We start from the raw sequence: 22,522 nt of genomic DNA on the forward strand, positions 1-22,522 counted from the left end.
AATTGTGGCATTACTAGGAGATTCATCGCCTTTTTTTTTTTTTTTTCCTAGAAGAAACTAGAATGAGTATATCGAAATGAGTAATGTTATGGACTATCTTTTTATCCTCCTAAAGCTGATGTGGCTTTTAAAATCACCATTAAATTTTAGATATATCATACTTGAATTTTGATCGTAATTTTGAAAGCCACATCAGCTTTAAGAGGATAAAAAGAGAATAAAAATATGGCCCCTAGCATTACTCTATCGAAATACTAGAAGTAAGACTTTATAGTGTCCCCTTTTATCCTCTGAGGATGATTTGTCTTTTAATATCATCATTAAATTAAAATCTAATAATAATAATAATAATCTCAAATCTAATGGCGATTTAAAAAGGCACATCACATTTGTTAAGATAAAAGAGGACAAAAATTCTACTTCTAACATTATTTTATTGTTTCATCACGAGTAATGATATAAAGAGGATTAGAGTCCTCTTAAAATTCTCTCAAATGTGATGTAGCATTTAAAATCACCGATATATTAAAATTCAATAATGATCATCTCAAATATTTGGGAGGATTCTAATCCTCCTTATATCATTACTCCTTAATCACTACAATTTTGCTCAGCACTGTAATTTTACAGACTAGAAAGTGTGATTTTAAACCAAATCCCAAAAATATATAATTTGGGAGTGAATTTTTTTAAAATTGAAATATATTTTTAGTGGTGCAAGATTGAAGCCATGGGTATTGGATTAATTATGCGGCCAACCTGAGATGCTGATGAAAGAGAGAAAGAGAGGCAGAAAAGGGTAGATAGAGACAGATTCACCTTGTCTATATAATGTAGTGGGAATTGATTCCACTTTATCTTATAATAGAGAAGAAACCCATCACCATCCTTCCACAATCTCATTTCCCACTCACTTCTCCCTACATTTTTTTGAATACGCCACTCGGTGAAAACGATGGGGATGGGGTCTTGCAAATTAATAAGATTAATTAATTAATTAATTAGGCTATATATGTGTGTGTGTGTGTGTGTGTGTGTGTGGAGGATGAGGGGAAAAGGGTGAATTTTGATATGGGCTTTGCGGGTTCATTTCCTTCAGCATGGCCTTGTTGATATGAGAAGTTTGTCATGGACCTTAGGTCCAAATAACTAGGCTTAACCCAAATATATATGTAGATATATAGTTTTCACACAAGAAAGCGCTTGAATTGCTTGTAAATTCGGGTACGTAATGTGAGAGGCTTTATATAGGATTCATTTGTTTGAATAGGTGGTTGAACTGCTCAAAATTTAATTAGATAGGTAGATCTTATATAGTAGCTCTCATATAATCTATCTAAATTGCTAGTAATTGAAACAAATAATTATTGTGAATCCCAATAAATAAAGAAGAGCATAGACAAAACTGGGGGTGGCTGGTGGGGGAGTAATGCTACAAGTCGCCTTTGTATCCCTCTAACAATAATATGACTCTTTAAATCATTGGACTTATGATTGATCTGTTAAATTATCAATTTTCCTAAAAGCTTAAACGATAGAAAAATGTAAATTTAATCACTTAATCAATACTTTAACATGATCACTATTGAATTTTGATCAAATTATGATTTTAAATTCACCTAATTTTTTAAGTGACACAAGACGGACTTATAGAATTACACGATTATCTAATCTTGAAGTAATTTTAGAAGTCACTCTTGTGTCCCTCAAAAAATGAGGTGCTTTTAAAAATTACCATTTGATTAAAATCCATAATAATGATTAATCACAAGCTCAATAATGATTTTAAAAGCCACATCATTCTTAGAAGGACACAAAAATAACACAAAAGTGACTTATAGCATTACTCTCTATCTTTCTACGAATGATATCTACCAAAACTTGTTTTGCAAGCTCCAATCCAACTCCTAATGCTTTTATGTTCTCACTAACTTTTATCGTGAACAATAATAAGTTGATAATGGTCAAAATAATAATCATTGGGCTTTAAAATGTAAGTGTATATACACACACATTTGGGCTTCAAAATTAAGCTTTAGTTCTATTATAATTAGACTTGGCCGTTATTTTAAATTTGATTTGGCCCTACTTGATAACAAATTCTGATCCCATCCCAAGGAAGACTCATGAGATACACAATTGGTTGTAATTTTAGAGGGGGATTTTTTGATTGTAACTTTAGCTTTACATCATCCCTCTATTATATAAGACTGGCATATTGATCGTATTATTTTCGATATTATTCTTGTTCTTCCAGCCTCTCTCCTTTGAGAGGCAAGAAAAATTCACAAAAAGTGTTAACTTTTACGCTCATTATGTAGTATATTGGGCTTTAGTAAGAGTTCATTTGGGCTGCATTCCCACCTTATTTTTCCTCCCTCTCTCCATCCCTATTTATAATGGCAAGGATCCACCTTCCCTTCTTCCCTCTTGATGAGGGTCAATATGTGTTTGTTAGTTGGTTTGGTTTCAATGAAGCAGTTTGTTTAAAAGATAAATAAATAAATACACAGTTAAAAGTCTCAAATGATGGATCGGCAATAATAATATAACATAAAATGGAAAAATAGTATATTTCTTCTTAGTTTTCTTCTCTAGCCTGTAATTTTTTTTTTTTTTTTTTTTAATATTTGGAATATGGGAAATGACTTGTCAAAATTTATAATTTAATTAATGAGCAAAGTAACTTTTTGTTGCTTTGTTGGAAGAGTAAAGGGGTAAGGCAAAGAAGGGCTAAGTTATCAATGTCGTGGCAAATCTTCTTAACTCCAACAACCTCCATTGGTACAACCATCTTCTTCAATAACAACGTCATACTTTTTCTTTCTTTCTTTTCTTTTTTTTTCTATCCCTCTTTCCTTTTCTTTTTTTAATCTCATCTCTCTTACATGGTGCAACCAATCAAATGCTTCCATTTTATATTTGCAGGACATGATCCAATTGTCCCTAAGAATGACTTTTTCTTATATTAGTTTATAAGGTTTTATTGAATTATTTTCTAAAGTTTCAATTGATTTAATTTTTTAGCAGAATTGCCAAATCATAGCCAATCAAAAAACAATATGTGCTCTCTTTAATAAATATAATTATAAAAAATAATATTTTTTATTTTTTTTTTAAGAAAAAAAAAAAGGTCAAGAGATGGCCAATGCGGCCACCCTCATGGGAGGCTATGAGCCCTCCCATGCTTGGGGTAGCAGTGTCAGCTTGCCCCACTGCTCGGTGGGTTCGAGTGGCCACTTCACCTTCACTTTTTTAAAAAAAAATATATAATATTAATTTTAGTTTTATTTATTTTAATATTTTTTATTAAAGAGAACACATCACTTTTTAGTTGGATATGATATAGTAGCATTTTTGAAAATTTAATAGAAAATGAAGAGAATGATCTATTTAATAATAATTGGAACTTCGTGGAATAAATCCATAAAATATAAATCTTAAAGAATGATTTGATAAAAAGGGCTTTTGGGGCATTTTCTCCATTTTTAAGGTGATGATGGTCTCTATGTTTGGTCCCAACCTATCATCTTCTAGGGACGGCATGACTGGGAACGTACGAAAGGTCCAGAAAATGTTGGTCAACATCATTGACCATGTTCAGCACGCCACGTGTTTGGAAACTACTAGATTGCGGTTGCCATGAACCGTCTATAACCACGCAAAATCCTGCTTGTACGGTTGTACCAAGATAGTACACATACAACCCAATGTACTAATCGAATTAGGATCCATCGATTTTATTTTAATTTGAAAATATTCAATTAGTTATAATAAAAATGTATTTTATTTTTTCATAAAGTAAAAAAATAAAAATATCATTCTACTATAACTAACTAGATAGGATCATATTCCGTATTAATTAACCATGCAATGTACATCCCACTCGACCAGCATGGTCATTAATATGAATTTCATATTTTGATTTGACAGTCAATTTCTCAAAACATATTTCTAAGTGTTTTTCTTCTATATATATTCTTTAAAAAAATTACAAAGTAAATAGTATAAAATTCAAATGGTGATGCATCACTCTCTTAAAGATGGCAAAGCTGATTTAGGAAAATTTTGATTTTTATTTGTATCATTATGGAGCTAACTAAAAATTGTTGAATTGTCTGATAAAAAAAAGTTATATATATATAACACTTCTTCTTCATTCATTTCACAAAAATAGAGCATGTTACTTTAACAAAATGATATCATAGATACAATGAGAAATTTTTTGAATCCAAACCTAATATATGCTTTGTTTAACGACCTTTTTTGCTAGATCCCACATCATGGGTCATACAAGAAAGGGAAGATGATGGAATTAGGCCCAATCTTATTTAACTACATGAGGAATAAGTTTGTATTTAACTCTTTGAATGTTACCGTCCCATTCAGTTTTTAGATCTACAACATATCTCGACAAATCACGTTTATGTCCATTGCCGATCCATCAGAACTTTCCAAACTAGACAATGATTTCCTCTCTTTTCCTTCTCCGCTACAAAGCACATTCTCAATCAAAAACCCTTTCGTTTCCTCTACCATCAATGACAAATTCTTCTATATGTCTGATAATTCTTCTGCTATCTGTCAATTATTTGCTCCCAAAAAAGTACCAAAGAAAAAAACGAAAGACAGATCAAAGATCTAAGACTACTAATATGAGGGTTTCGTGTAAATAAAACCTTAAAAACCGATTAAAAGTAATCAAAACCCCCAAATAGCAAAACAAATTCACTTTGTAGATTGCTGCAAAAAGCAAATATAAAGAGAAGACAAACAGTAACAACTACAGTAATATGTGCGTCACTAGACTCACCAGTGTATTTTTTAAAAGAAGAAAAGAGCTGAGGAGGAAGAGGGACTCCTATAACAATTATCCTTATTTTCTCTCTTTGGCAACTAGACGGAACAAACCCTAGATTTTCGCCATAGCTCTCTTGGTCTATTAATGGTTAAAAGAAAAAGTTTATGTTTATGGGATCTATTTGCTAACGATTATTTACTTTGAGTATTATGATGGTTGAAGGAATTTTTTTTCTCATGATTTATTTAGTTTAACTACCGCTAATAATTTATTTCTTATAATTGAAATTGTTTAGGGCTTTTAACTATTTAATTTTTGAATAAAATTATTAAATGAAAGCAAACTCGTATAAGCTCGGCTCGACTCATATATATTTGTTAATATATATATATATATATATATATATATATATATATTAATTCATATGTATATTAATAATAATATGTTATAAAATATATTATGTATTATCTCATCTATAATTGCTTTATTCAGTGTATTTACATTGAGAAAGAGGAAGAGTGTCCCACAATGTATACTTGTTCATATGATTTTTAATATTAAATGTGAATGATTTTTTTTTTTTTTTTGGTTTCTAATAGTTGCTCATGTGATTTTTTTGCTCCACTGACGAGTTATTTTCTAATTCATGGAAAAGTATTGGATGAGTATCTCTATGCCAGAAGGATCTAACCTCCTCCCACACGTTCATCTCCATGCCAAGAATCCAAGTCCAACCTTCAACCTCCCACATGGTCAAAGTGCCCAATGTCAAAATAATAATAATGCAGAAATATGGCGGAAGCAATATAGAAAAGGAACATAAAGAATTATGGGTGGTTTGGTATTAAGACACCTATGTCAACCACTCGGAATACTCCTAATGACTACATTGTGCTTATTAACTTGATTTGTTTACAATACATAGGCCTCGTTTGGTTCGCGGATTGTCTAGTCCATTGGAAAAGGATTAGCTACCACTGGGATTAGCTACCACTGGGAATAGATTAGCTAGTCATATTCCTTTGTTTGGTTGTAACGCTGGAATAGACTACCTAATCATATTCCTTCGTTTGATACAGTGCAATATGTTGGTGAATGAAATTGTATTGTGATCTTATTTCCTAAAATACCCTTATAATATAAATACAATTTATATATATACGTTTTGGGTATATATATATAGGGTAATGTCTAATCAAATTCCCTTAGATTTGATTACAATTGGCACATAAAGAGAGAATATTTGATATCAATGTAATTATAGAATATACGAAAAATATAGAATCAACGTAATTATATTTTTCGAATATTCTAACACCCAACACTTGTCAAAGTCCCACTTTCCCTTGTGTTGTTTGTCAATAGTTGGCCAACTGCATACATATGCACAAGCCGGCTTTTTGAGTTGTTTAAGTGAAAAGAAAAATTGTAAAAAAAATTATTTAATATTTGAGCTGATTGCCGAGCCGGCTCGCCTAAGTTCGTTTAATATGCGAGCCTAGCTCAAGCACACTTTTTCAACTCATCCTTGAGCTCGGGTTCGAGCTCAAGACTCGAATAAAATTTAAACGAGCTGAGCTCGAACAAGCAAAGCTCGCTCAAGCTCGGCTCGTTTACACCTCAAACTCGGCTTGTTTACACCCCTATATTAAGCTGAGTATTAATTATTTATATGAATGTTGTATTCTATTTTAATTTTGAGGTTGATGCTATAGAGCAGCTGATATTAAGAAAATTTAAAAATAAAAAATAAAAAATAAAAAATCACGCATATGATTTTGGGAAATCTGTATGGTTTTTTAGTGGAAGGTGCACTTAAGAGTGATGGATCGTGCGGCACAATATAGATACTCCATCTGTCTGTGTGGAAGAACTTAATCACCGATTTGTAGGATAAATACCGCGTTGCGCGTCGACTAAAACGAATATATCAAATTCGAAGGCCCCTTAAAATGTGTAATTAGATTCGGAATAGTTGAATGGCGGCTCCATCTTATTAAAACAACCGCAATTTTCTCTATGCTTTACAACATTTACTTTGTTTTTTCTTTTTTCTTTTTCTTTTTTTCTAAGCATTTATTTAGTTTTACTTAAAGTAAATGAAATACTACAAGAAAAAATACTGGAGAAATTTGTACGGTTTAATATTTTATCAAATTTCTTCCCACGGTTTTAAAGTTGATCAAATCACTTCTTAAGATATACTTCATTATCAAAACGCTCTTTACCTAAACTATTGTTAGATGTTTTTCTTTTAAAATTGTGAGGTGTAACTGTGTAAGACCACCGCAGACCCAATAAAATAGTTCTACACGTGCATAAGTGTCACTTTAACTTGACGCGTGACAAAAACAACACCAAAATTTTTTGTTTTTGTTTTTGTTTAAAAACATTAAAAAAAAAAAAAAATCATATATTAAAAAAGGGAAAGGGGAGGAGGAGGTGGTGGATGGATGGTTACCCCACCACCTCCCACCATGACAAGAATGGGTGAGTGGCCGGCCGTATACCCTTTTTTATGGCTCGTACAAGGCAAGGATCGCAACCCACACACACCGCTTCTACCAAAGAGAACATGGGTGGAGCTCACCCACCAACAAAGGAGAGGAGTGGGGTGGGGTGGGGTGGCGACAACACCCAACAACAAAGTGCATGAGTCACAATGGTTGTGGGGGGTGGGTGGGGGGATGATACTTTAAAATAAGTGATGAATATCAATATACCCAAATTTATCATTATGATTGAAATTCTTTAGCAAAGACAATAAGCATTAGAATTTAGAATAAAATGACCTGGTCAATGGTTTTGAATTTATCATTATTTATTTATATGTCTGATATTACATAAAGCATTTTGTTTTTTTTTTAAATAATAGTTTACAAATAACTGAAAGGGAAAATATTCCACAAATCTCTTCTCTACTTTGATTAAAAAAAAAAAAAAGTTTAATAATATTTTTATGTCATTTTTATTATTATTATTTTTAAAAACAAAAAAAAAAACAAAAGTCTTAAATTTAAAATCTTCGTAAATTCAATTTAAAGGATAAAATCCGAAAAAGAAGGTGGCGAGGACAAACTTGATAGAGAAAAGTGAAAAGTGAAGCAGCAGAATTTGTGCGAGTCCAGCAGCCCAAAGACCCGGATATTTTCAGTGAAGTTTGATGCAAAATCTGTCAACCGGAAACAGCGGTTGGAAGTACTTGGAATTCATCTCCATCGTCTTTAAACAAAAATGTTTGAGATTATCGGACAGACAAGATTTATACCGCAATTACTGTCGCACGACTGACATTGCTCCGTGTATTAGCTTTGTCATTTTCTTATAATAATATTACCTGGCATTTTTTTTTTTGTCTTTTGTCTTTTTTTTTTTTTTTTTTTTTTTAATTCATATTTATATTTTTTAGAAATGTGATGTATGAGAATTAGATTTAGGGATAAAGGTAAAATTGGTCATTATGGTCGGCGTAAATTACAAATAACTCTATGTGGTATAAAAAATAATTTATAGGTCCTCAAGGCATGCTAAAATAACAGTTTACTCCATGAAATCAATTTCTGTTAAGTAACTTAACAAAATTTAACACTTTGCCATGTCATACCCAATAAAAACGTGACATGTGTTATTATTAATTTCTTACTTTCATGGCACGCAATGGTTGTTGTTCGAACGCACCGGGGCATGAATCGCATGAATCTCACGTGTTTTTGTGTAAGCATGCCGCTGCTATTTGGGGTTTTTTGTTTTTTGTTTGTTTATGTTGTTCAGGCTTTTGAGTTGAGGATGGATAATTTTCGGTGTGAGGGTTTATCTCTCACAGCCCGTTAAATAAAAACTTTTGTTGTAGAGATATGATCTACTCATGTCTTAAGTTTAGTCTGTCAGGAGCAGATCTATGCCATAAATGAAGTTTGTACATAGGTGTTATCGAATGTCATGTAGATTTGATTGTTAAATTTTTTGATGTATCTACGAGGTTATAACCACATAGCTTTTGCCTATGTTTTTAAGAGCTTTATGCTTTGTGATGTTTGTGATATAAGAGCTTTATGCTTTGATTCTTTTATGGAATGAAAAGAGATTTACCTAAAAAAAAAATTATGACTTTCAAAAATGATAATTATGATTTTTCACATCATTTTACGATGCCAGCTTAGATTATACATCACCCTTCACTCCACGTCATATAGCTACAGTAAATTAACATAATCACTTATATCCCAAAATTTTTAGCATGTGCATAACACTCCCTCGTCTTCATCTTCGTTAGTTGTTTCACAAAATGCGATCGTTAAATTCTCGCAAAATGCTCATAAATCGTGGTGAGGAAGATGAAAATGAGTGAGGCTTATGCACAGAGTAAAATTTTGGGGATACGAGAGATTATGTAAATTTACTATAACAGTATGATGTGACAAAGTAACGGATTATGTTAAGTTACTTAACATAAATTGATTTCAAGGAGTAAACTATTATTTTGGTATACTCTGAGAATTTATAAATTATTTTTTATATTACAGGGAGCGATTTATAATTTAGGTCAACTACGAATTTGATAATGAGTAAGAATTTTACATTATTTATAATTATTTTGACCAATTTTACATTTATCCCTTAGATTTATAAGATTCTTATAATTACGAATTCGATAATGAGTAAGAATTTAATAAGATTTTTGGAAATATGATATTCTCACGTTTAGTTTATTCTTAAACTTGATAGGGCTATTTGATACAACAAAATTATTTAAAAATCCTATATACATGGTTTTCCTTTAATTTTACAATACTCTATACTATTTGATAGTAGCATTAAAAAAATAAAAACACATGGGTGATATATTGTGATTTAAAAGAAAGAAAGCATTGTGAATGCAAAGGAAATGTGATTCCCACCCTTCTCAAAGGGAATTTAATATATATATTCCCAGCAAAAGGCAATTGAGAATCTAGGTTCCCTCCATTTAAATACAGCAAAATAAAATAATCATTTAGAATTTCGCTGATCCAAACACTCCATTGACCTTATCGTCTTCAGCTTTTGTGCCACATGAATCATGTGAGAAGTTTCTTTTTCTTGTTCTTTTTCTCAGCAATTTATTTTACCATCCATGTGTGGAAGACCAGAAGCGTGTAAACGAGTGTTGTATAATCAGATTCAGACATAATGATCAAACACACTCCGAAAAAGCAGAAATTTTTCGGGCTCTCTCTTTGTTAAAGTTTTTATTGTATCTTTTGTTTTTCATTTTTAAAATATAAAACACTTTTAATATTATAATATCATTTTACTTATATATCAATATCACCTCATAACAAAAGTGTTTTCTCTTTAATCCTCCCAAATCCAAGTGCAATTGGTTCTATTAGTTTGTAATAATACTAATTAGCTTCAAGAACAATGAGTTTTTTTTTTTTTTTTTTTTTTTTTTTTTTTTAAACTTCACTTAAAACCCCTGAATTATTACTCGTTTTTAGAAAACCCTTTTAAATTTTAATAATTTCACCCTCATAAACTTTCAATTTGATGAAATGTATCCCCTTCGTCAATTTCTGAACGTTAAAAGTGTTAAAATGACCTTTATACCTCTGGCATTTTATAAAATTTCAAATTTATCTTTAATTTCAAAATAAAATTTTTAAAAAATTGAAGGGTAATTTAGTCTTTTTAGTGGTTTTCGTTATGGCTTAAAGGAAAAAATTGACTGATGTGAGTCAATTGCATCAAATTGAGAGTTTTTTAAATTTGGGGGAGTCTTATAAAAAATGTGTAGCAGTTCAAGGGTCCTAAATTAAGCTTTTTTTTTTTTGGTTCCTCTTTCTTATACTAACTTTGTTCAAATAATGGAAATTCCAACCCACACCGATTAAAGAGGGTGCTTATACCGGAATAAAATCATCTTAATTTCAAATGAAATAGATGGTATTTGATGCATTTAACATTGTATATGATTTCACATTAAAAAAAAAAAAGAATTTACATTAACTCCATATATACTGTTAAATACATCAACTTTCAATAATGCCGGTCAAACAAATACCTATAGCAACCGGGTAGTAAAGGTATGGGGGAGAGTAGAGGCATAAAGGGAGGGAGCTAGCTAGCTAGCTAGGATTCATTCAATAATTAGTGGAAGATATGGAGGGCAGCTAGGTGGTATAGTATGGGGGGTAATAAAAAGTGATGAAGAAGTAGGGCAAATTGTATAATTAAGAAAAAGGGTCCAAACTGACGTTAGGTGACCCAACCCTGTGCCCTATCACAATTTTCTTCTTTATTACCCAACACACCCACATGCTTTGGGGTGCCATCTGTTTCTCCACAGGGGCTCTCAACCGCAGATGGTGCCCATGGAATCATACTTTTAACATTAACCCATCTCAACATGAGAAACGAGAATATATACTTCACTCCCGAGAAATACTAAGTGTTTTCTTGGTATTCTTCTCATGTTTTTTTTTTGTCAAAAAATAAGGGTAATTTTCTTTTTTATTATTTTTTAAATAATATCCACTAGAAGAATACCAAGAAAATATCTAACATTCTCATTCCCATTTAATGGTAAGGACACAACTAAAGTTTTAAGTGAAGAGAGGTAAAAAAAAAAAAAATTTAAACATGAGGGTAAAAAGTACTTTTAAGGGGTCAACTCATAAAAAAACATTTAAAATAAAAAATAAAAAATTGAGGACTTCTTAAAAAACCTAAAGGGTGGTTCCCTTCTTGACTCCCAACATTTATTAATATGAAAATTAGCATTTGTAGTAATTAACATGCTTTGGTGCCTATCTAAGTGCATGGATGCATCTTTCTTTAAGAAAATAGGATCAGGATCTACTAAAATTCTAAGGGAATTTTAGTTTCTGAAATTTCAGATTTAAGCCGTCTATTTTTCATCCAATGGTTATTGTTCTGTCATGTGTCTCACTACTAATAAAATAATAAAATAATAAATATTTATTATTTTATTAGTAGTGTGATACGTGATAGAATAATGACTCTTAGATGGAAAATAGACGGCTTAGATCTGAAATTTGAGAAACTATAATTTCCTAAAAAATTTCAGTGAATCCACGTCCAAGAAAATATTGGGGGTGTTATAATTTTTTTTTTTAAAAGTTGGGGCCACAGTTTGTAATTAGTAAAATGATTATGAATATATGATTGATAACAAGTTATTTATTTTTTTTGCTTAATTATTTTACCAATTATAAACAGTCACATTATATATTATATGATAATAAAAATTATGAGCATTTTATTGCGGGCGAAATCTAATTGCTTTAAAGCATCAAAATCCTGGTTTGAATTAGAAGTGTTAACAAATTCCCTGAAAAAACCCAATACAGAACCTAAAAGTGCATTCAAGACCTCTATATTTAATTTTTTCACCCCTACAAAAAAAAAAAAAAAAAAAAAAAAAATTCCTCTAGATTTCTTAAAATCATCATCCATGTATTTAAATTAAATGATACAGTGTATTTACTTCTTTTAGATGATCCTCAGCTTATATTTTAAAATTCTTCTCTAATTCATTTATCTCGTAATTGAATATTAAGAATAAAATCTAAATCATTAAATTATTTTTAATAATAATTAAGATTTTAAGAATCCTAAAAGACTCTTTTCTAGATCAAGCCCCTCGAGTTTCCCAAAATTCAATCAAGCACCATTTCGTCACACTTAATTGATCAAATTTAGCTTAAATGAATTTAATCCTAATATTTAAGCTAAATTCGAATACCCCTTTTCCTTAATTTTTTTTTTTAAAATTTAATTTAATTTAATTTTTTAATGTTTTTAATAATTTTAATTTAATTTTTTTTTAATTAAGTATATGGAGACGTGTAGAGTTTTTAAGAGAACTTACGTGAATTTTCGTCAAATTTTGGACGAAAGTTAGACGAACTCCATCTTTATTCATAACTGATGTACCAACTGTGATATAAAATGAAATCGAAGGAGACAAAAACAAAGTTGTTAAACACATAGGACAAAAAAAAATATTTAACCCTAAATATTAAAAAATGGTTTAGATTTAATTTTATTCAAAAAAAAAAAAAACTGTATTGTAATTGTTTTTTACGACATTCAAACCAGATACCATAGAAAGCAAAACGGTCCCGACCACACAAGATTATCGCCCCCATCTTCCTTATACTAGTTTTAAACATGTGTTAAGGATGTCAATCAGAAGAGTGGGAGCACACATCCCTTAAGTGGGATCCACATTCCGACCGCGATGATGATTTTTACCACTCTCCGACCGTAATTTCTCCTCATTCCGAGGGGTAAAGAGTTAAAAGTGACAAAAAGTGTTGATGGCATCTTGCTATTATTCGATGATATTACGTAATACAATTTACCTCCTAAATCGTAATTACCAAATAATTATATATTAATTTCACTTTTAACCCTCAACTGCCCAGGACTCTTTCTCTCTCTTTTATTTCATTAAACGAATTTATATATTTAATTATACACTTTTCCTTATTTTTCGCTCTTTCTTTACCTTCTCTTCCACCACATCAGTTTCTTCGATTTGTTGATCTGCTTTCGGACATGTTGGTGTCGATCTTTCCTTTTGATGGCCCCTGAAAATTCGAGAGAGAGAGAGAGAGAGAGTGAGATAGTGAGACAGTGAGAGAGAGAGAGAGTGATCTGGTTGAATTTCTGAGATGGGTTTTCGGTGTGAGAAAGATGAAGAGTGATAGGCAAAGAGTTTTGAGTGTGTTTTTCTGTGTTATATGAGGTATCCTTTGTAGGGGTTGTGGGTGTGGATTTGATTTGTTTGGATTTGATATGGGTGGGTGTTTTCCTTGTTGTGGATCATCCAACAAGGAGGGAAGTGGTGTGAAGGAAGTGGCCAAGAAGGATTCAGTTAAAGAAGGCTCAGCTGCTCAGTCTCACCATGTGATCAGAGTTAGTTCGGGTAAATTTTGGCCTTGAATTTTTTTTTGGGGGAGTAATTGTTTCTGGTTTTTTAATTTTTTTTTTTGGTTTGTTTGATTACTGGTATGCTTTGATTGTGTTGAATTTTTTGTTTTTTGGGTTTTGTTTGAATGTTTTGATGATGGGTTGTTCCTAGAATGCTTTGTCACTTTGATCTGATGCATCTGTGGCTGTTAAGTCTGGTTTTGCTGGCCTGCTAAATTTGGTGTTCTTATGGTTTCACTATTACAGTTAAATGATGAATTGCTGGTCAGAGGATTTGCCTGTTGTATTTATTTTTTGAATTTTATATTTATGGAGTAGTATCAAGAACACGTTTGGAGATCTGGTCTCAGTTCTGAGAGTTCCAAACATTTCGCTTTCTGTTTTATCAGTTTCTGCTGATTCATAATTGTCAAATGTATGACAGATACTGAAGCTAGTAACTGCTTCTTGACTTGAATTTTTTAAATGTCCTGCAAAAAATTGAAAAATTGAAAAGCTTTGACTGAAATGTTTTTGATTCTGCGACCAATGCATCAATGCAATATTAAATGGAATGTTAAGCTGCAAGTTGACAAATTTATTTAGAACACCACGGTTACAACCACTTTTCTTTGACACTGTACAAGCATGGATTACTCAGGTTGAATAGAATATCCAACAATAGGGTGTTATGCTATGTGATTTTGCATCCATGAGTGATATTAATAGTTTCCTGAGGTATTTGCAATTAAACTGCAATGTAGAAACATATAGGTCCCTCCAGATATTGTTTTCATGAATTCATGCCCTTCGTTTTCTTAAACTATGTTGCACAATCTTACCAACATGTCATCGATGTATCTTTAATTTCTGTTTCTAGCTTAAATTTGGTTTTCTCATCAATTCTTCCTACGTACTGTATGTATCTAATTCACTTATTCTATAGACAAATCAAAATCGCGGGGTGGTTCAGATCCTAAAAAGGAACCTGCCATTCCGAAAGATGGACCAACAGCACATATTGCTGCACAAACATTTACATTTCGAGAACTTGCGACAGCAACAAAAAACTTTAGGCCAGAATGTTTACTAGGCGAAGGAGGGTTTGGACATGTTTATAAAGGTCGGTTGGAGAGCACAGGACAGGTAATTTTTTATCAATTTAAAAGTTGATGCCGTTATACCACATCTATAAACATGTTACATGTTCAATGCATGGCCTATAATAATAACATACCCTATATGTTAGATGCTGGATCTTATTTGACGTAGAGACTTCTACATTGTTCTATATTTTGCCCTTTTAGGTGTCATCTGCGGTATAATACTGTCAAAGAGCGTTAATCACTTATTCTTGCCTCCAGTAAACCAAATTCATTCCTTAACAGCTAATTTGCTCAATCCTGTCTCATATCATCTTTGATAATCCTGTCTCGTATTTTCTTTGATAATCTCCTGTTATTAATTTACTTTTGCAGGTAGTTGCTGTGAAACAGCTCGATAGGAATGGCCTTCAAGGAAATCGAGAATTTTTAGTGGAGGTTCTCATGCTTAGCCTCTTGCACCACCCAAACCTTGTCAACTTGATTGGTTATTGCGCCGACGGAGACCAACGCCTCCTTGTCTATGAGTTTATGCCATTGGGATCATTGGAGGATCATTTGCATGGTTAGATTGCATTCTTTTTATGGCCATAATATAACTTGCGGAACCTTTTGAACATAATTCAGTTAATAGCGGGTTGTTTTATACACCTACTTGTTTTAGCTTATACTTGGGTGTAGCATGTTATTTTTCCCAAACTGATCGTATAGTCCTGCTATTATCTTTAGAGGTTCTAGTCATAGGAAGACTGTTAAGTAGAGTAGAACAAATATTCATTAGTGGTTTGGTTGAAACTCAGCATGTACAAGAATTAGAAGTGGAAACCTTAGTATTTTTGTTATTTTGAAGTATTTGCTCCATATATGTAGGTTGTGTGCCTGTATTTCGTATGTTAAATGGATGGCTTGAAAGTGCAAAGAGGTGGTAACTTTTCAAATGAATTATTCATTGAGGCAGGTTTTAGTGTAAGCTATTAATTTATTAGAAATTAATTGTTATGTCAACAATTAACAGAGTAATTATTCATGGGCTGCTTTATCTTAGCAGCTCATGAGCTTTATCTTTACCAGTGAAATCAATTGTTATGTCAGTTGTAGGATGGACAGTACTTTAGTAATTAACAGAATTGGCGGTCTTTTAGTGGATTGCTTGTCATTTATGCTTCAATAGAAGATAGGAATGTTGATAAAGGTTGGTTTAACTGAATTATAAGTTTGACTGTTATTTATATATTTTTTAGTGTCCACTAAGCTAGATGTTAGATCACCAAATCGTTCATGATTAAAGTTATTGAAGTTATCTACCTTAACCATTTTTAAAATGTTTGACTTAAATCGTTCCCCAGACAATGGCTTATGGTATTAATAGGTGTCAACTTTTTGGGGATGCATTGTGATGCATAAATCTATTGTTCTTGGGAACAGTAGATTGAGTCAGAACAGCCAAAAAAGGGAATTCCTAGGAGATTTCAAAGATGGGAGAGGGCTACCTCCCCCTTCTGTAGACCACAGGCCCATGGGCCTGCAATGGATCAAAAACATAAATTAATTAAAAAAATATGAGTGCTGAGCACCGTTGTCTTACTGGAGAGAACACTAAGAGAGTCTCTTTGAGAAATTCTTTGATTGAATAACAAAAGTGGCAATTGCTTTAAATGCAGAAGTTTTTTCTCTGAAGAATATTTCAAAGGCCATGAAAGGAAATAAGGTTGAATTTGGAATGATAAGAGTTGTTGAGGCATTGGAATATTCTGATTGAAAAATTATAGTAGGTGAAATTGCCATATGGCTATAGACCTAATAGTGGCACTAGTAGTTGATTTTGACTTATATTGGCCTTGGTCTAGTATAATTTGGTTATCATTTTTTTTATGACGAGGAACCCCTCCAAGGTAGGGCTACTTTGTGTATCCACCATTGTTGGGTAAACTTCGGACCTATGCCACACGGATTGGGCAATACTCCGGCTTAGCCGGCAGGTTGGTCCCAAGAAATTGTTTACACTCAAGGAGATTCGAACCTCAGACCTGATGGAAATGCCACCAAGACCAAAACCTTTACTACTTGAGCCAACCCTTTGGGGTATGTATAATTTGGTAGTCATTGTAGAAGCACTGATAGAAAGATTGTTAGTTGAATTTGTTAGCATAATCAGTAGATTTATTCTTACCTGTACTGTAGTTGTAGCAGCAGCAGTAGTTGAATCCGGCATAGCAATGGTAGTACTAGCTTACCATTAACAGCAGCTGCAGTAGTTGATTTTGGTGCAGTGGTGATAATAATCAAATTTGGTAGTCATTGTAGAAGCACTGATAGAAAGATTGTTAGTTGAATTTGTTAGCATAATCAGTAGATTTATTCTTACCTGTACTGTAGTTGTAGCAGCAGCAGTAGTTGAATCCGGCATAGCAATGGTAGTACTAGCTTACTATTAACAGCAGCTGCAGTAGTTGATTTTGGTGCAGTGGTGATAATAATCAAATTTGGCTGCCACAAGCAGTACGGTAGCAGGTAGCTCTGACTGACTAGTAGTAATTGTAGTTGAATCTCCAAAGCAAGAAGAAGCTTACATGATAACTTCAGATGGTTCCGTATGTTGTAGACTATTCTTTTCCCTCAAATATAGTTATTTGTATTATTTCAACTTTGAGGTTGTAGATTTTGCACTGTATTTGTTTCCCATTACGTTTAGGTTAACTTGGTAATTGATGCTAAAGCAATCAACTAGAAGTATAAGCAAGAAGCAAAGCAGAAGGTTTTTCTAAAAGAACCTTAAGTTGTGGTTCATATCAATGTGAATGACCAGAACTGGTGTAGCACTCAGATAGAAATAATAATATTAGGTTCAAGATTGTTGTTGATATCATTTATCATAGGTGCTAAAGCGGCTTAACCTGGTTGATCTTGTAAAAGTGATCAACTAGGTAATCTTAGTAAGGCGGTGCTGATAATGTCAAGTTGAAGGGGATGCCACACAAAAATTTGGTTAGATATTCTGAGCCTGCAAGTGGAAAGCTCTTGTATGGGATCATTGAACTTGTAGATGCTTGGTTTCGGCTGCATCTAGTTTTCTTCTTGTTTACATTTTATAGACCAGCTGGATTCTGTCTTGTGGTTGTTATGGAACATATCCTGATGCATAGCATATATTTTCTTCTTTATAACAGTTACTTGGATTCAGCTGCATATTTTCATAAAGAACATAATTCTCCTGTTTGTAACAACTGCTTCAACTTGGCTGCTGTTACTAAGGCTCTTATTTCACTCAAATGATGTTGTTATGGCCTCTTTGCACGTATTGTTTGAGAAGAAGCTGAACAAAACTTGCGCTTCTGTTGCATATTTGCTGTCCTTCCCTCAAGGAAAACTCTTCTATTTTCCATTTTGGAAAATATGGAATATTTATCTATTCATTTATTCCTCTGTAAACTAACTTAATTAGTTCTCCAAGAGAAGGTAGTATCTTCCATCTGTTTTGGGTGTTACTCAATATCTGATTTGTAACCTGGTCTTTGGAACTTCTTTTCCAAGTGCTTGTGTTTTAAACACCTGACTTTGGATTCTTCTATTTAAAACCAGACCAGTAAATTTAATATGAAGCTACAGGACTTCCTTTGTGCATTCTTTGACTAGTTTGTCGTGGGGCGAGGTTCCCAACCACTCATTGTATTCAGCTACTGTAATATAAAAGACAATATAATATCTCTTCTGTATTTTCTGTGTACATGGGGCATCTTACGCTTTTAATGATATCTTGATTACTTTTTTTTTTTTTTTTTTTTTTTTTTTTCCCTTTATGCATTCTTTGACTAGTTTGTCGTGGGGCTAGGTTCCCAAACACTCATCGTATTCAGCTACTATAATATAAAAGTATATTTCCTGTATACATGGGGCATTTTACGCTTTTAATGATATCTTAATTATTATTATTATTTTTTTCCTTTTAAAAAAAAAAACAGTACCTCATATTTATATCAGTCATCCGTCCCAGTTTGCTTGGAGACTGTTAACCCAACCATCACATCATCAAAATGAAAGAGGAGATATTTTGACTTGGATTTCAGGGCTATATTGCCAGTTATTTGTTATGGTATGGGATCTTGGATAGTGAGTAATCGTCCAGAAATAGTGTAGCCAAAACAAGATAATAAACTGAATGAGTGAAAATCTAGAGAAAGGGAAAGGTAGAATTAGAAATGAAAGCATTTGTGAGAAGTTCTAAGGTGCTACCATGTAAGGAAGATATCAGGGGTTCACAGTGAAAAGAGATTTGATTTACATTGAAGGTGTCAGAAGGACAAGAGCTAGGAGAAAAAAACCCAGAAAAGGACTTGGTTGCCAAGGATTCAATTATAAATGGTTGTAGTTGGAGCTTTAAGACAGAAGACTTCATGTCAACACCTTGCCCCATAAAATAAAAAAGGGGATAATATAGTTGCTTTTACATTTTTTCATTTTTTTTATTTAAAAAAGCTTGGAGTTAATTTTTGTTCGTCTGTGGAAATTTGAGCTATATGGTGGGGGTTCTGGCTTTAAGCACACCCTCTAACTACTAAGACGCTAATATACAAAAAAAAAAAGGGAAAGAAAAACTTGTCAAAAATCCTCATTCAATAATATATTTAGTACTTTGGAACTCTCCACCTGATAATCTGATAACTGCTGGTCTTTGTCATGTATAAGATTATGACTCCTTTATAGATTTTAGATCAATTCTGGAGCAAAGGAGAGGCTTTGTGAAGGTCAATAACTTGCTATTTAGCACACATGAATGCGTACAAATACTAACACAACCTCACAAATGAAACAATTCATTGATGAATTGGGTCACTTGACCTCAAGGGGTTGGCTCAAGTGGTAAGGGTCTTGGTCTTGGTACATTTCACCGGGTTTAAGGTTTGAATTCCCTTGGGTGCAAACAATTTTTTGGGGGCTGGCTGGCCGGCGAAGCCAAAGTATTATTTGATTCGTGTGGAGAAGGCGCTTTACACGTGTCCGAAGTTACCCGACAAGGGTGGATACACGAAGTGGTCTTGCCTTGAAATGGTTCCTCGTCATCCAAAAAAAATATATATAATAACAAGAATTGGGTTACTCTTATTTGGTGATTTGCAGGATCAGCTGATGGGAAAGTGTATTTCCTGGTGAGGGGACAAATGAAAAAAATTGAAAGGAGACAATTACATATCCACTCGTGTCTTTGCTTCAAAACTTAAGACATGAAATTTAATCGAACAATTCCTAGGGGAGAGAGAAAGGGGGTGGGGTGGGGGTGGGGGAATTAGCATTTACTTGACATATTCTGAATACCTCGAGACTGAGTTGTAATGACTTTGTTCCACTAATAACAGTCAAATATTTGAGATTCAATTATTGGTGTAGCTTGTGTCACCAATGCTGAATGTTATTTTATTCTTGTCTATTTAAGTCCCATTAATCTATGTAATTGTTGGACCACTTTTTACAGATAGTTGAACATGCTGAAATGTTTAGAGTTTCATTAGAGCTGTATTCAGCAACTAATTTTCACTTCCATTTTCCTTGAATACTGATATGGAAGGCTTAAATTCAAAATATCATATCTGATTACTCTTTTTTTCCAATTTGTTTTCAGATCTTCCACAGGACAAGAAGCCACTTGACTGGAATACGAGGATGAAGATCGCAGCAGGTGCAGCCAAGGGGTTGGAATATTTGCATGATAAAGCTAATCCTCCTGTGATATACAGAGACTTAAAATCATCCAACATCCTTCTTGATGAGGTCTATCATCCTAAGCTATCAGATTTTGGGCTTGCAAAACTGGGTCCTGTTGGTGATAAGACTCATGTGTCCACGCGTGTCATGGGGACATATGGTTATTGTGCTCCTGAATATGCTATGACAGGACAACTTACTTTGAAATCCGATGTCTACAGTTTTGGAGTTGTCTTTCTTGAACTTATAACAGGGCGCAAGGCAATTGATAATACCCGAGCTCCTGGAGAGCATAATCTTGTTGCATGGGTAAGTTTTTTGTTCCTGTCAACATGGAGAATTCTTTAGATTACATTGATGAATAATTTTTTGGATCGACACTAAGCAATTTGTCTCTTTACTTTTCTTATGAAGAAATAAGTTAACATGATCTGGTATGTGGTTTTTGTAGGCACGGCCACTATTCAAGGATCGTAGGAAATTTCCCAAAATGGCTGATCCACTACTGCAAGGCCGTTATCCAATGCGAGGACTTTACCAAGCGCTTGCAGTTGCAGCCATGTGTTTGCAGGAACAAGCTGCTACTAGGCCTCTAATAGGTGATGTTGTGACGGCTCTCACATATTTAGCCTCCCAAACCTATGACCCAAATTCAGCTGCTTCTCAAAATAACAGAGTTGGTCCATCCACTCCTAGGAGCAGGGATGAACGAAGAAGTTTGGGAGATGGGCTGGATAGCCCAGACCAGCCTGGACGAGGTGGGTGGAGTGGTTCCCCTTCTGCTTATAAAAATTCACCTGATTTCAGAAAGAGAGATGCAAGGGAATCGAGTAGTGGTGCAGCGTTAGCCAGGATTGAAACAGGTGGTGGTTCTGGGAGAAAATTGGGTGCGGATGAGTTAGAGCGACATGAATCTCAGAGGGATAGCCCTGTCAGTACCGGGAGAGCAAGGGAAACCCCTAGGAATCGTGATTTAGATAGAGAGCGAGCCGTGGCAGAAGCAAAAGTATGGGGTGAGAATTGGAGGGAGAAGAAGCGGGCAAATGTGATGGGTAGTTTCGATGCTACAAATGAGTAAAGGCAGTAAACGCGTAACATTTTACAAGAGTGTTGTAGGGAAGAAAAGTTGTATAAAGAAAGAGGAGAGAATGTGCAAGATGAAGCATCCTTTTACTGTCTTGGCTTGAGTGGTCCAGCCAGGAAAATAGGGCGCTTGTATCCAACCTCGACTGTTGTTTGTTTTATATCATTCTTCTTGTTGAGTACAGAAACTGAATGCATCAATTATGTGGTAATGGGAATCACGGTTAAAAAGGGATGAGGGGAGGGTTACTCTGTAATTTGGGGGCATTTACAGGTAATATCCCTCTTTAGAATGTGGTCTGCCACATGTTCATCTATGTATTTAGGAATTTCAGAAGTTTATGTTACAGAGAGCTGTGAAGATGTCTAATTTTTGCCCCCTCATATATTTGTCTGTACGTGGGGAAACTCAGTGGGTTTGGTGTGGGTGTCTACATCTTGTACTTTCATACAGTCTCGTATATGAATTTCTGAGTTATGTTTTCGGTTTATACAAAAAGGTTTGATCATATCATATTGTTCGCATTGTAGTAGCTCTGTGTCTGTGTGTGTGTGCACGTGTAAATAAATGGGATTGAAATTAGTGAAACTATTTTTATGGAATTGAATTAGTGTAACTTCCGATATGGCGTGAATTAACAGTTGGTGCAACTTCTTTCACAGCCATCGGCCTCGTAGAATCACATGTATTATAGATATATATATCCGAGAATGAAGCCAGGAGAAAGAATGGAGTAAAGCAGTCACGCAACATCGAGGGACGAGGCCAAGCAAGTAGCTGAAAAAGATGGAAAAACTCCGTCGATCATTATTCTATTCAAAATTCGGCCAAGTGATCATCATCATACGTAACAAAACTTACACAAGCGCATCAACTCGTCTTCAGTGGAACCACCCCTCACAATTCACAACACAAAAT

The 22,522-nt window shown here is 33.6% G+C and overlaps 1 protein-coding gene across 1 annotated transcript; it reads left to right on the plus strand.

Annotated features, from left to right (window-relative positions):
* Positions 1–13,280: 13,280 nt before the first annotated feature.
* Positions 13,281–22,112, plus strand: LOC132178129 (serine/threonine-protein kinase PBL27). The gene is made up of 5 exons (XM_059590583.1): positions 13,281–13,736; positions 14,667–14,866; positions 15,199–15,388; positions 20,438–20,829; positions 20,972–22,112. Exons 1-5 carry the CDS (start codon positions 13,607–13,609, stop codon positions 21,596–21,598), a joined length of 1,539 nt encoding a protein of 512 aa, XP_059446566.1. The 5' UTR covers positions 13,281–13,606; the 3' UTR covers positions 21,599–22,112.
* The last annotated feature ends 410 nt before the right edge of the window (positions 22,113–22,522 follow it).

The sequence above is a fragment of the Corylus avellana genome, chromosome ca1 (genome assembly GCF_901000735.1).
Source record: "Corylus avellana chromosome ca1, CavTom2PMs-1.0".
Taxonomy (NCBI): Eukaryota; Viridiplantae; Streptophyta; class Magnoliopsida; order Fagales; family Betulaceae; genus Corylus; species Corylus avellana.